The 15,629-nt window shown below is 44.6% G+C and overlaps 1 protein-coding gene across 5 annotated transcripts in view; it reads right to left on the bottom strand.

The window, feature by feature from the left end:
- Window positions 1-15,629, bottom strand: part of HTT (huntingtin) — a 136,487-nt gene that overhangs the window by 120,169 nt on the left and 689 nt on the right. The window contains exons 1-3 of one of the 5 annotated variants that reach the window (XM_029234584.1): window positions 15,520-15,549; window positions 4,324-4,498; window positions 2,720-2,803 (exon numbers count right to left, since the gene is read on the bottom strand). Coding sequence is in view for 1 of the 5 variants with exons in the window: in XM_029234592.1 (XP_029090425.1) it covers window positions 2,720-2,803; window positions 15,520-15,627 (192 nt within the window). In the remaining 4 variants the exon portion in view is untranslated. Of the gene's footprint in view, window positions 1-1,691; window positions 1,990-2,719; window positions 2,804-4,323; window positions 4,499-15,519; window positions 15,628-15,629 lie in introns of those variants that run through there. The other 4 variants (XM_029234592.1, XM_029234591.1, XM_029234585.1 and 1 more) reach the window with 4 other exon arrangements.

Consider the following 15,629-nt stretch of genomic DNA (forward strand, 5'->3'; position numbering starts at 1 on the left):
TCATTACACGCATATAAAACATCCACTTCAGCTCTACACTCCAAAATTCCTGAAAAGTATGGAGAGTATCTTAAAACAAACTTGTTCTTTGATCAGACGGGACCAGAAACAACCTCTCTGGATCCAAAAAACATCCTGTTCATATGCTGGCGTGTAGAACAGGCAGTGTGATGACTGCGAGCATTACTCCATAAACACGTAACAGACACACGAACGTAGAAGTTATTACCAGCCACTACTGTGACTTAAGATGGCAAACTGAACCACAAATCAGTCTTAACGTATCTCAACATACTTTACTACCAATGTGTGAATCTAAGCCAACATCCCATCAATTCCATTGGGAGCTGTCAAGAAACAAACTAAGTACAATGCATGAAGCACTAAGACTGGAAGAGATCTATTTCCTGGGTTCATAAGCTCTCAAAGTGAGGTGTTACTCCCTGAGACCCGGATGCTGGGGGTCAGGTGAGCACAGCAGTGCTACAGCAGCAGCAGGCACCAGGGGCCTGTCGGGCATTTGCCGTCATTTCATACAAAAGTAATGACAGTTTGTAGGACAATGTGCGTCACGACGGGATGTATTTCTGGCTCTCAGTAGCTAAAGAACACATCTATGTAGCTCTCAACAGTGTTTCACGGGTGTCGCTTCATCCCACAAGAACGCTTATAAATTGAGGCAACAGTGGCTCCAAGAAGTTAAACTCATCTAAAACCACCTGGCTTATAAGGAGTGGAAATAGAATTCAAGCTTTTTTTCCCCCTACTTTTATCTTAGTATTGTTTTCTAAGCTATGCTAACAATAGCATGCTAACTTAGAATTTTTATATTTTTATTTTCAGCACATATTCTCATTTGTCACTTCATTTCTTCCCACAATATTTCTACAAATTAGATAGAAACAGAAATCATCCACTGTCCTTCACAAACTGAATGAGTTCAACTAAAATGAAATACTCTATTGTGAAACTGCTTGGAAAGTAGGAAATACAAAAGCAAGGTGCCACTAAAATTAAATGAATCACCAAATTTCTGTCAGTACTAAAATCAAGATTATTATTCTCAGAGCTTTTTCTAACAGATGATAAAGAGCTCTTTCCAACAGGAGAATAACATGAATGATTTATTCCAAAGGAAAGAAAAGCCAAGAGAGAAGTACTTCACACATGCCCATGTGGGTAACAGAATTCTGAAATCATAAGTAAATCTGTTTCCTACTCAGCCATTAGAAACAGGCTTAAAATATTTACCATCCACAGCTACTATGAACAATGGTCAGAAAAACCGACAGTCCAAAGTAAAGAGAATGAGAATTAGCAACGAAGCTACACAGAAGGTGCTGCTAGTTCAGCACAGAGGCACAATCGAGCCAGGGAAGCGGACCTCCAGTCAATGCCCGTGATCCCACTGGTCCCAGAGCCTTAATGAGCAGGCAGCAGCCATGGGGGGAGCACGTGCACTCCCACAGTGTCGGACGAAGGCAAAGTGCTGAAGAAAAGCAAACAACAGACCACAAGAGTGCATTTATGTCAAACCTAATCTCCCAATTCATCCCACCCCTCACCCGTGTCCACACGTCCGTCGTCTACATCTGCATCTCTATTCCTGCCCTGCAAGTAGGTTCATCTGTGCCATTTTTCTAGATTCCACATATATGCATTAATATACGATATTTGTTTTTCTGACTTACTTCACTCTGTATGACAGACTCTAGGTCCATCCACATCTCTACAAATGACCCAATTTCCTTCCTTTTTATGGCTGAGTAATATTCCATCATATATATATACACCACATCTTCTTTATCCATTCATCTGTCAATGGACATTTAGGCTGTTTCCATGTCCTGGCTATCGTAGATAGTGCTGCAATGAACATAGGGGTACCATGTGTAAAACACATAGCTAGTGGTGGGGCTTCCCTGGTGGGGCAGTGGTTAAGAATCCACCTGCCAATGCAGGGGACACAGGTTCGATCGCTGGTCCAGAGATCCCACATGCCACGGAGCAACTAAGCCCGTGCGCCACAACTACTGAGCCCACGTGCCACAACTACTGAAGCCCACGCACCCTAGAGCCCGTGCTCTGCAACAAGAGAAGCCGCCTCAATGAGAAGCCCGTGCATCGCAACGAAGAGTAGCCCCCGCTCGCCACAGCTAAAGAAAGCCCATGAGCAGCAACGAAGACCCAATGCAGCCAAAAAAAATAAATAAATAAACAAATTTATTTTTTAAAAAAATAGATAGCTAATGGGAACATGCTATAAAGCACAGGGAGCTCAGCTCGGTGCTCTGTGATGACCTAAATGGGTGGGATGGGGGTGGGGAGGGAGGTCCGAGAGGGAGGGGATATATGTATACATACAGCTGATTCACTTCATTGTACAGCACAAACTAATACAACATTGTAAAGCAATTATACTCCAATTAAAAAAAAAAAGACCACTATAATTGGACAGGCTCTTGTTGTTCCAAATACTGCAATAAGTAAAATATAAACATGTTCAATTATCATAATGGTTACAATGATACTATGTAAGATTATGGAAACATTACTCATTACAGTGTCTGGACATCCTCCACATATGTAGCCGGAAGTATGGGGAAGGGGGTCCTGTAAAGGTTTTAAAACAATTGGGGAGACAAAGAATATTCTAGCCCATTAAGAATGAAAATATAGAAATTTTTAATTTTCACTAGGAAGTTCAAAGTGCAGTTACCTGAGAGACTGTGCCACTATGTTTTCACATATTGTCAGACAATGATTCACACGGTCTTTCTTGGTGGCTGAGAGTTCTTTCTTTCTAAAACGAAAAGAAAAGAGTAAAGGAAGTTTGCATGTGTTGTGTTATCCGCTCCATCTATTTCTACAAGGCATTCATTCATTCAATAGTGCTTCTTGACTCCTAGAAGTAAACCACCCATTCCTGCTGGGGGCAGGGTGGCTCTGAGGTCAGGGAAGAGGGGATGAGCCTAACCCAGGGTTCCCTACAGGACAGGGCTCCATAGAAAAGTCAAGGGGTGTTACTAACGCACCTGCTTTCTCTACTTTAGAAAGAAGGAGAAACTGCAGTGCAAACAGCGCTCACCCAAGATCACATGGATGGACGGAGTGTGCAATTCAATGAAACACAAGGATATCAATATAATACTCTACATACCAAGCTGCTGCCACTTCTCAAAGTCTTATTTACTGACTACAGTCAGCATACCACACAGACCTCACACTCTTAGGTGTAAAATAACGTTCAGACAATGGCTAACTGCTTCTATATCCCCAAACGGCTAGAAACAAGCCCCCTGCCCAGATACTTTCTCAAAACCTCCTACTAAGACTTCTCAGCCCAAAAAAAGGAGATAAACAGCCTGGTCAAGAAGATCAGATAAAAGGTGCTTGCTTCCCACCCAAACCTATGACTTGAGATGTCTCTGAGGTAGGCACCACAGAAATAAGGTAGAGAGGGTCAATCCAAAGAGGAAGCCAAAAAATAAATCAGGCTTGATAACTACATCCAAAAAGAATCTGAGTGTTAGCAGGTCACCAGTACATGGTACTAACTAGAAACACCTAAACCAGAAGACTACTAAGTTTTGGAGGGAATTCTAGTACCAAAGAAATTTTAAAACTAACCAACAAACACCTCTGTTTAATCCCTAATGCAACCTCAGTTTCCAACAAGTACACCTGAAGGAACAGGCTCTTACAATTATGCAAATCCACAAAAGACACACCCTCCAAAAGGCACTACAGATGTGGCCAGGGAAGAAAATGGACAAGGAAGAGCCTCCAAAGGGGAAAGTCAGGGTCCAAAATGAAGGACAGACAGAGCCTGAACGAGAAGACAAGCCCAAGGCATGCGGAGAGGGGCTTCCCGATGACTGGTCAGTAAGAGTCCATCACCACATGGACTGGTGACTGTGTGTCTCCCACTGGTCTCTTTCCTAAAAGAGACCCTTACTGATAAGCTATGTTGCAGATTGCTAGTCACCCACCAAAACGCCATGCTTCCCTTCTCAGACACACGCCTCCTGGTTAGAAGCTCCACAGCCTAGCTTCCCTGCAGTTGGGGATAGACAGGTGACTTAGTTCTCACAGATGAAATGGGAACAGAAGTAGTAGGTGGAGCTTCTGCCTTGCTGGCTCGCCCTGGGCATCCCCCTTTTAGCTCCCTCCGACTGGAACAAACATTCCTAACACCCAGTTTTTGATTATACAGACAAAGACAACAAGAAGGCTGCAGAGCAACGGGATGGAAGGAGCCTGAGCCCCAAGTGACCACAGGAGGCAGAGGCCCCTCACCACCCACCCTCATGAGTCACTCACTTCAAAAACACTGTGATGGAAACAATCCAAATGTCCCAGTGGATGGATAAATGACACAGCCAAATGACAGAACACTGCTTGGCAGTAAAAAGCAGCAAACCACTGATTCACACAAGGATGAATCTCAATGTATCGGCTTCAAGATACATAAGGATAATTCCATTTATGCCACGTTCTGGAAGACACAAAACCAGAGGAACATAAGGTGATCAGTAATTTCCAGGGGCCTGGCGGAGGAGTGGGGAGTTGACAGCAAAGAGGTACGAGGCAGGGGGAATCTTTAGGAGGTGATGGCACTGTTCTAAATCTTGATTGTGGCAGTAGTTACACAGTTTTATGCAACTGTCAAAATTCACTGATCTGTACATTAAAAAGGGTACATTTTACTATATATATGTGTGTGTGTGTGTGTGTGTGTGTGTGTATAAATAAAATACCTCAATTTAAAGAAGAAAGCGCTATGAGAATTTAAATGCTCTCTTCTTTGAGCCACCACATTAAAGTCTCTATTACAGCAGCTCAGAGGTTACCTAGTTTAAGACAGCCATCAGGAAAATTAAAGAACACTGACCACTCCAAGCACGTTAGGAAGCAAACTAACTCACTTATCCACTACTCTTTTCCAAAGTGAGAATCTGTCAAAGGCCTTAAGTGAACTGAATTCATACACCCAGTCTCCTAGCTATATAGGTAGTGGCCCCTCCCTGGGTAGCCTCTTACCGTGAGGTCTAAAATGATCCCTTGGGGGACGGTCATCAGAAAAAGGTCGACAAACACTAAACTGAGTGGACTTCACTACTTAACGATGGTCAGAATAGAAAAGTGATAAATACAAATGTGAGCTTCAAAAAGAACTTGTCTCCCTCCTCACGTGTGGAATAAACCACAAGAATACAGGTAACAATAAACAATACAGCTCTCTGGACCTGCCGCCTGATTTCCTTAAGGCCTACTGTGCTGTTCCCCCAAGCCAGAACTTGAGCAAAAGTTTATGAAACTAGCAGAAAGTCAAAGGGAAAATATCAGTCTCACCCACCAAAATAAAAATACATTCTTCTGTTGTCTGTCTGGGTCTAGCTCCTCCTCCGAGCTCCTTGTGGGGACCTTATTCACCTTATTCACCCGGGACCCTGCCCTAGGCCCGGCCGTCAGCCAGCACGTCCATCACACTCTTTGGTAGTAACTGTTCCTGCAATTTCCTCCCCAGGGATGACAGACTCACTAAGAGCAAGGGCCATATCGTGTCTCTCTCACTGGCACTCAGCACAGCACCTACACTGGAGAAGGTGTTTCAGACAGACAACAAAGGAATGGATAAGTAAGCTTTTGCTGTAGGAGGGTAGGTTACATACACGTTAAAACGGACTCAAAAGTTCTTAAGTCAGTCTTACAAACAGGATTCAGAAGATAAATGATAATTGCTTTAAACTTGAGTTTGCATAACCAAGAGATGGAAAGAAAAGTAGAAACAGCAAAGCTTAAAAAAGAGAGAAACTGTAGGGCAACCCTCAAGCACTTTGTGGAGTCCAAGCTGCAGCCCTCAGCCCCTCTGGCTGTGACCAAGACATCAATCACGACACGTCTGATGACCCTGACTTTCACGACTTTACTGCCAGAAAGAGGGCAGCACACGTTCTATCATGGTCAGCTACAAAGAAAGCACATGTTTTAAGTTTCTCTTCCTAACTCATCCACAATCATTTTCCAGCAATCCAAACACTTTGGAGGGGGAAAAAAAAAAATCTACCGTAGTATATTTAAATTTTCATCTTTTCCACACTCAACAGATAGCCCTAAAATCATAAGATTCTTCAGATAGACAGTCAAGTCTTCAGTGGTTACTAGTCTTGCTATTAAAATTTAAACAATAATTACTAAGTACCTATTTTGGGTGAGGAGCATAAAAACAAACCACCTGACTGCTACCAAAATACTTATCCTGTAAAATCTTCTCTTTTATCACACTGAAGAATACCCACATTTTAAAGTGTGAGGATCAGACTTTACCCTCAGACACCCCAACAAAGAGGCATTAACCAAAAATGTCAGAAAACGAAAAAAACAACCCTTCCAACACTACCTACTGAAAGATGTCAGGGCAGCAATGTAGCCCAAAAGTAACGAACACCCCCACCCAGTGCAAACACCAACCCGGCTTAAGCAGGCCCAGTATAGTCTGGCCTCAGGCTACTTTCCTCCGTCAGGAAACCTGCCTGGGAACTCTGGCCACTGGAAACAACTCAGTCGTTTTGGTCATGCACCTTCAAACTCAGTTCTTGTACATGCCACGGTCCCTGCTTCAAATACCTCCTTCCCGTCTTATTTTGTCCAATAAACCAACTTGGAAGGTTAAGAAAACTACAACGATTTCATTCCCCCATGGAATTTAATTAGGCTGATGAACTAAGCTGTCAAACTGACTTGTTCTACGAGAAGAGTAAGTGTGGAAATTAAGGTGAAAACGGAACCGCCTTGCTCTAGGCAGGAACTGGATGAGCAGGGTGAGAGCTGGATAAACAAGGTAACAACAGTCCTGATCCTTCAGCTGCTTTTGTAAACGTGCTTATTTTAACTCCACCTTCAAAGTGAAAACAAACCACAGTCAGCCCCCTCTAACTGTGATCTGTACACAAACACGCATCTGTAAGGAGGAGGAACATAAAAATCAAGGACTCTACAGGCATACTACAATCACGTTAAAACGATTATCAAAGAACTAACTCTGAAAATGGGAATTCAAGCCCTCTCATCAAAATTCTTATTTTTAGAACTATGTATGAAAAATTTGATTCCAGGTTGAGGGTGTGCAAGGGAGGACCCTGACTACTCCAGGAACTGAAAACGATCACCTATCTTGCACTTGTCTTGCTATTTGTGGTCACAGGTACTGTCACATACACATTTTCGAGTCGGTGCCTACACACCCCACACGATGAGTAAACTGAGTGAGGTCTAGAGGCTGCCCCGCCTGCAGGAGCAGGGCAGTAAATGGCCGGGCAGAGATCCAGGTGTTCTGAGTCCTCATCAGCCCCTCTTTAACTTTCACCAAGTACTAGACTAATGAGAGTGTTCCTAGAAGATTAGGACACGTCTGGATCTTTTTTTTTTTAAAGAAGGAATGGAACACCAAAGTCATTTTGGAATTATCTTTCATACATAATTTTAAAATAAAAGTACTGCTTAAGGGAATTCCCTGGTGGTCCAATGGTTAGGACTCAACACTTTCACTGCCAAGGGCACAGGTTCAATCCCTGGTCAGGGAACTAAGATCCCACAAGCCTCTCGACACGGCCGAAAAGAAAAAGTACTGTTTGATTAGGGGAAGCAAGGCCTACGATTTCCCCACCACACAGTCTATATCACAGAAAAGGGCTGTGAAAGCCTTTCTTACTAGTAATTTAACTGAGCACTGTAACAATTACTAATAGAAGAAGGTGCAATTCAAAATGAAATCTATGCTAAGTGAAAAAGGTCTGACACAAAAGGCCCCATGTGTATGATTCCATTCACAAGAAATGTCCAGAACAGGCAAATCCATAGAGACAGAAATAGATTAATGGTTGCCAGGGGCTGGGGGAGGGAAAATGGGGACTGACTGCTAATGGAGAGGGGCTTTCTTTTTGGGGTGATGAAATGTTCCAGAAATTAGACAGTAGTGATGGTTGCAGAACCTTGTGAATATATTACAAACCACCAAGTTGTACATTTTAAAATGGTGGATTTTATGATATGTAAATCATAAGCTCAATTTTTTAAAAAATCTGTCTGCAAATCCCAGCAGCTCTTCCTCCCCAGAGGAAGGAATGTGACCACTCCTCGCCACCAGCACTGTTGCTCCCAGCCCGGCACAAGCTGCCAGCACCTCCAGCTTTGATTACTTCAACAGCCTCCCGACTGATTTGATTACTTCAATCAGCTTTGATTACTTTAATAGCCTCTTTCATTCCTGCTCCCTGTCCACCAGGGTGGCCTTCTTTGTTAATTAAAGTTTTTAATGAGGGGGACTTCCCTGGTGGTCCAGTGGGTAAGACTCCACACTCCCAATGCAGGGGGCCCAGGTTCGATCCCTGGTCAGGGAACCAGATCCCGAATGCGTGCCACAACTATGAAGCCTGCATGCCGCAACTAAAGATCTCACAGGCTGCAACTAAGATCTGGCACAGCCAAAAATAAATAAATAAATTTTTAAAAATCTTTCTTAAAAAAAGTTTTTAATGAGGTAATTGTAGAGTCACATGTAACTGTAAGAAATATCAACAAAAGAAATCCAGTGTGTACTTCACTCAGTTTCCCCCAATGCTAACATTCTGCAAAAACAATCTCAGCCAGAACAGTGATACAATCCACTGATCTTTAGATTTCCAGTTTTACTTTTACTCATCTGTGCGGATGTGTGCATTTAGTTCTACACAACGTCATCAGATGTGTATCCACCACCACAGTCAAGATATGGAACACTTTCATCACCATGAGGATCCCTTGAGCTGCCCTTTGAGAACCACACCCACCTCCCTTGGCCCTCCACTCTGTACCTCCACCCACCTCTAACCGGGCAACCACTCATCTATTCTCCACTCCTAGAACTATGTCATTTCAAAAATGTTACATAAGTAGAATCAGCCCGTATGTAACCTTTGGGGATTGGCTGTTAGCATAATTTCCTCAAGATTCATCTTAGTTGTTGCATGTATTATCAGGAGTTTGTTCCTTTTTATTGCTGAGTAGTTTAACCATTCACCTGTTGAAGGACATCTAAGCTGATTCTAGTTTTTGGCTATTATGAATAAAGTTGCTACAAACATTTGTGTACAGGTTTTTATGTGAACAGAAGTTTTCACTTCTCCGGGATAAACACCCAAGAGTGCAACTGCCGGGTCATATAGTAACTGTATGTTCAGTTCTACAAGACACTGCTTGCTTTCCAGAGTAGCTGTCCATTTTATAGTCCCACCAGCGACGACTAAGTGACCCAGTTTCTTCCACGCCAGCATTTGGTGTTGGCTTAGCATCGTAAGCTATATCACTTGTTTGACTACACAAGTAAGCATCTGGTCAGAGTAAAATCCAAAGTCCTTATATTGGGGTACAGGCCTCATCTCCTCTTTCTGGCCTCCTTACTACTCCTGCAACATGGAAAGCACTCCCGCTCATCTGTTCCCTCTACCTCAACCTCACCTCCTCCAGATACCCACCCCCCTCCCCCTGCTCCAGTATCACCTTCCCAGTGCACTTCGTACCCTAAACACCACCACAAAGCTCCTCTCCCCCCTTATTCTGTTTTGTCTTTCTCCATAGTCTTTAACACCACTGGCCTTGTTCACTGCTGTAACCCAAGGGCCTAGAACAGGCCCTGGCACACAACAGGCACCCAGTTGAAAGGAATCCTTCCAGGTCATCTAGTCCAGTCCCCACTTAAGTGCCCATTCCCAGTAGCTGGGAGCTCTTAATGCCACGACAGCTTACTTGTCAGTGTTACACCGTAATTTACAGCTACACAAATGCTCCATGGCCCTAGGACAGAGAAATGATACTGCCTCAGCTACACCTGGACAGATGTAAGCAACATAAGTCTTCCCTCCCAAATACTGATGGAATTTTATATTATATATTATTTTATATTATATTATATGATATCAACAGAAAAGTAGGTCCTGATCATCTACAGTGGAGCTTCTCAAGCTTTAATGTGCACATAAATTGCTCACAAGCCTGGTTAAAATGCAGACTCTTGATTCAGTAGGTCTAAGGTAGGGCAGAGATTCTGTACTTCTTATAAGCTCCCAAGTGATACCAAATTGCTGGCCCTGAGACCACACTCTGAGAAGCAAGGATCTATGGCATATCTCGTCTCTAACACATATTCTAGCACCCAAACTGATTCAAGTTAACACAACATTAAACAGTATCTTATACTGTGTTAATTTTCCCTTCTTGCTGTCTGAATAAGACTTCCATTCCAAGGTAGTTTACTGAGTGATTGGCTCACTTGCAGGGACCAGAGGTAATGGGGGTGGGGCCTCTGAAGGAGGAGAGAATAGGAAAGCCAGGACACTGTAAGACCTTTGCCTTTACATCTCCATAAGTCCTCTTTTAAAAAGAAATTCTACAGTATTATATAGCAGTTAATAAGAATGATAGGTACTGCTATGAAACAATGTCTTTGATATACTAAGTGAAATAATATAGTGTGAGCTCATTCATGCAAAAAAAAAAAAAAAAGGACTTGTATATGCATTAAAAAATCAGAGAAAACGGGCTTCCCTGGTGGCGCAGTGGTTGAGAGTCCGCCTGCCGATGCAGGGGACACGGGTTCGTACCCCGGTCTGGGAAGATCCCACATGCCGCGGAGCGGCTCGGCCCGTGAGCCATGGCCGCTGAGCCTGCGCGTCCAGAGCCTGTGCTCCGCAACGGGAGAGGCCACAACAGTGAGAGGCCCGCGAACCGCCAAAAAAAAATCAGAGAAAACAAAAGAAACTTAACAATTGTTATTTTTAGGGAATGAGACTAGGACAGCCAGGGAGGAAGACTTTGCTTTCCACCTTCTGTGCTATTTGAAGATGTTGTTACAACGTATATGTGTAATTTTTTTTAAGCTAGTTAACAAAAAGCAACCAAAAAAGAAATGCTTCCCCAAAGTGGTCCTATCATATCTAATCTAGGGGTGGACAAACTACAGCCTACCTGTTTCGGCCAGTCTAAGAAGTGTTTTTACATTTTTAAACGGTTGACCCCCCCCCAAAAAAAATCAAAGAATAATATTTTATGACGTGAAAACTATACAAATTTCAACGTCCTTAATAAAATGTTATTGGAACAGAGGCTCACATTCACTTACATAGTGCTTCTGGATGCTTCTTTTCTACAATGGCAGAGTTTAATGGTTGCTACAGAGATGTACCATTTACATAAAATGTTTGCCAGTGTTCAAGAATCAGAAGACTTAATATTGTTAAGAGGCCAATACTCCCCAAACTGATCTACAGATTCAATGCAACACCCATCAGAGAATTCCAGCTGGCTTCTTCGTAGAAACTGACAATCAGATCTTACAATTCAAATGGAAATGCAAGGGGCCCAGAATAGCCAAAACTATCCTGAAAAGGAATAAAGTTGGAGGACTCACATTTCATGACTTGAAACTGTGATACAAAACTAATGGTAGGGACTTCCTGGTGGCACAGTGGTTAAGAATCCACCTGCCAATGCAGGGGACATGGGTTCGAGCCCTGGTCTGGGAAGATCCCACCTGCTGCGGAAAAACTAAGCCCGTGCGCCACAACTACTGAACCTGCGCTCTAGAGCCCGCGAGCCACAACCGCTGAGCCTGTGCTCTAGAGCCCGCGAGCCACAACTACTGAGCCTGTGTGCCACAACTACTGAAACCCGTGCACCTAGAGCCCGTGCTCCGCAACAAGAGAAGCCACCGCAATGTGAAGCCCTCGCACCGCAACGAAGACCCCAACACAGCCAAAAATAAATTAATTAATCTTTTTTTAAAATTAAAAAAAAAACTAATGATAATCAAGACTGTATACGGACTTCCCTGGCGGTCCAGCGGTTAGGACTCCGCACTTCCACTGCCATGGGCCCGGGTTCGATCCCTGGTCGGGGAACTAAGATCCCACAAGCCGCCCCACAAGCCGCAGGGCGCGGCCAAAAAAAAAAAAACTGAAGAGACAACCCAAGAAAGGGAGTATCATTTTACAAATCATGCATCTGATAAGGGTCTAGTATCCAGAATATTATGAAAACTGTTACAATTCAACAATAAAAAGACAACCCAACTTAAAAAATGGGAAAGAATGAGGATGAGGGTTTGCAAGTTAAGTATAAGAAAGAAGCTGGGTCCCTAATCACTGGTGAGCTTCCTCAAGCAGACACTGCTGTCTTATAATAAATTCCTTCCTATTTAAGTTATGGCAGCAGAGTTTTCTGTTACCTGCAGTTGAATATAGCTGATAACACCAACTATGGCTAAATTATGTCATGCTTAGCAGACAGAGATGAACAAGTCCTGTTGGTTCTACCTTCAAAATTCAGTCAGTTCCCACCTTGCCACCGCCAACAACCTGACAGAATTCACCAGCATCTCACATGGGCACGTGGCTCGCTTCCCAGCTGGTCTCCTGCTCCTCACCATGCTGCCTTCACTCAGCTCTCAGCCAGTATTCACTGAAAAATGGAACTCAAATCCTGCCACTCCCCGGACCAAACCCTCCAAAACTTCCCACCTCACGTAGAATAAATGCCACTGTCTTTATTCCACCCTGAAGGGAGGGCCTACTGATCTATCTGGTACAGCACTCTCTCTACCTCTCTGACCTCAGCTCCTACTAAGAGTCTCCCTCTCGCTAATTCAGCGGGCCACACTGCCGCCTCACTATTCCTCAATCAGCGGGGTTTGGACCGGCTCCCTCTGTCTGGAACGCCCCTCCACATACCTTTATAGCAATCCCTGACTCTCTTCTGGTCTTTACTCAAAAGACACCATCTCAGTGGCCCTTCCCTGGACACCCTATCTAAAACGTCAATACCTTATTAACCCTGACATTTCCTAGACCCTGTTCCCTGCTTTGCTGCTGTTCCTCCTTTGTTTACCACCGTCCAACATACTGTGTATTTTTCTTATGTATCCCGTTTCTGGTCTATGTCCCTCACTAAAATGTAAGCTTCATGATGGCAGAGCTTTATCTGTTCATGGCTGTAGCCCTGCACCTATTAGGATACTGGCGGGCACACATGAGACATTCAGCAAATAATTAAAATCAGAGAAAAACTAGGAGGGAATCTGAAGGAGAGTGAGAAAGTGCCAAAGGCCAATGTCAACTGCCTCATAATTGCAGTTAGGACCCTGCCAAGCTCTGGCACTTCCCTGCACTTCAGCCTTGCTGAGACTGTAGCCAGTACTGCCCGGAACCCCTGTATCCCATATGCTGAGCTGGGAGTAGGCACTCAGATCCTTCAACTGAAGCCCAAGCGTGGCTGGTGACACCATAGTTCCACAGAGAGCAAGGGCCATAAAAATAGAACAGTTACTTTCTAATTGCTTTCGGCCAATCTTACTTTGGGGCATGGATTTTTCAGCTGAAGCATCTGAACAGAAACGCCAAGATCCAAATCTGTAAGCAGTGAGTTCGTTACTCAAAATTAATGAATACTTGCTTTCTCAACAGCAAAGTACATGAAAATGTAACATTTATGCATTTTATTTAAAATAACTATAATTAAGCCTAATGCAGTTGATTTCAGAGCATGCTAAGAACCTTTCAAAGTTACTATTCTGAAGTACTTTTGTTTTTAAAAAATTTAAAATCTATCTTCATATATATAATACATAGATTATATATTCTATATATATAATACATAGATTATATCTGGTAGGATACACAAGGAGGAAGCTTGCCTCTGGGAATGGAGTTAGGTACTCAGGAGAAAGGAACGGGAGAGAGACATTTTAATTACCTTTTTGCAATTTTGGAATTTGTACCATGTTAATGTGTTATTTACGCAAAAATGATAGACTAAATTTTAAAAATAAGTGAATCATACATTTCCTTACAATAAAGTAATGAAACAAAATGTATCTACTTTGTCAAGCTGGCTTAAGAAGGAAACCTCTTTACACCCGTATTTTGAAGAAGATAAGCTAATTCAGGTTCTGTCAAATCAGCATAAGAAACAGAAAGCATATTTTCAGACTGACCAAGTGTTGGAACAAGCAGACAGGGACGGAAGTAAGGCCTTCCTTCCCACCCAGAGCCCTGCTTGGTGCTTCCCGCCTTTATACGAGATCACCCAGGGCATGGACTTCCACGACATCTAACTCCAGGAAAAGCACGACCATAAAAGTCTGGAATGGATAGTTACGGTTATAAATCACCTGCTGCAGAGAAAAGTCAAACTGTTAAAAAACAAACAAACAAAAACCAACTTTTTTCCCCTGTAAGTATCCAAACAGGTTTTTCACCTTTTAGCAGAAAACTTAATTTGTTTCCAGATTTTATTTTAACAGATAAGCCAAAATTACTCCCCAAATTCTCAGTTTCTAATGAAACCTCAGGACACAGCAAGGATCATATCAGACGCATAACGAAGAAAACATTACTAAAAACGAATCAGCTTGAAGAAGGTACGCTTCTTAAGAGGGGCTGCTTCGTGAAAACTTTCCTCGTTAAATGCCATCCTGTACACACCCAGATCAGAAATAAAATGGCCCGAGATGAAAGAAAGGCCCGAACTGCAACAGAGCACACACCCTGACCTCTGCTGAACACCCAGCACACAAGACTTCAGGGAAAAGTACTCGGTTCTCTTAGACGGTGTCGTTAATGGTCTCTCTTCTTCTGTTTCAAAAACCTTCCCTGGCACAAGCAACGGAGACCCCCCTGCTTCCAAACAGTAGCAGATGTCAGCAACAGGAAGCGTGCGTGGGGTCCGCAGACACCACTGCTCCGGCAAAGCTGGACTGCGACACTCGTGACAGGGACATCACTCGCCCCCAGCGATTAACCTCTCCCTCGGCAACACGTCATTTGTTTCCAACTGAGGACAGGCAATAAAGGGCAGTCGACTCTTCCTGATATTTAAGACAGTTTTATTGCTTCTCACGCGTGAACAACAACCGTCTAGGCAGTTCACCGCTTACTTGGCAACCACAGCTCATTCAAGTGCCCGCAGGCCAACCTGAGCTGAGACAAGCCGGTCTCTCCCTGACGCTCAACATTCTGCTGCGAATCCCGAACGACACGAAATGCCCTGAGGCTGCAGCCCCGAGCCACAGGCTGCTTAAAGGGGCCCTCGCAGGAGGCTCTCCATTGGGCCGCGCGCGCTCCCCCGCCCTCCAGCCCGCCGTCCCAAGGCATGATGTCACCACTGTCCCCGCATCACTCCGGCTCCAATTCCCGGAGCATCCTGCGCCCCCAGCCCTCCTCCTCTCAGACCAGGAGGAGAGGGACGGGACGCGGCCTCGGCTCTGCCAAGTTCTGCTCACAACACAGCCCCGGTTCCTCCCCTAACTTCGCAGCCGGGAGAGCAGAGGACTGGGGCCGGGGCCGCCCCGGCGCCTCCGGGAGAGGCCGGCGAGGCTCCCCGCGCCTGCAGAGAGCCGGAGACCCACGCGGGGCCGGGGAACTGGGTGGGGACCACGGGGCGGCCCTGTCGCCGCGGGCCGGGGAGCTGCAGCGGGCCCGCACTCACGGTCGGTGCAGCGGCTCCTCGGCCACGGCCGGTCCGGGCGGCGGCGGCGGCGGCGGCGGCGGGGGCGGCGGCGACTGCGGCTGAGGCGGCGGATGCTCCGGGAATTGGAG

This window comes from Monodon monoceros, unplaced genomic scaffold (assembly GCF_005190385.1).
Source record: "Monodon monoceros isolate NGI ecotype Baffin Bay Population unplaced genomic scaffold, NGI_Narwhal_1 Super_Scaffold_20, whole genome shotgun sequence".
In the NCBI taxonomy this organism is placed as follows: Eukaryota; Metazoa; Chordata; class Mammalia; order Artiodactyla; family Monodontidae; genus Monodon; species Monodon monoceros.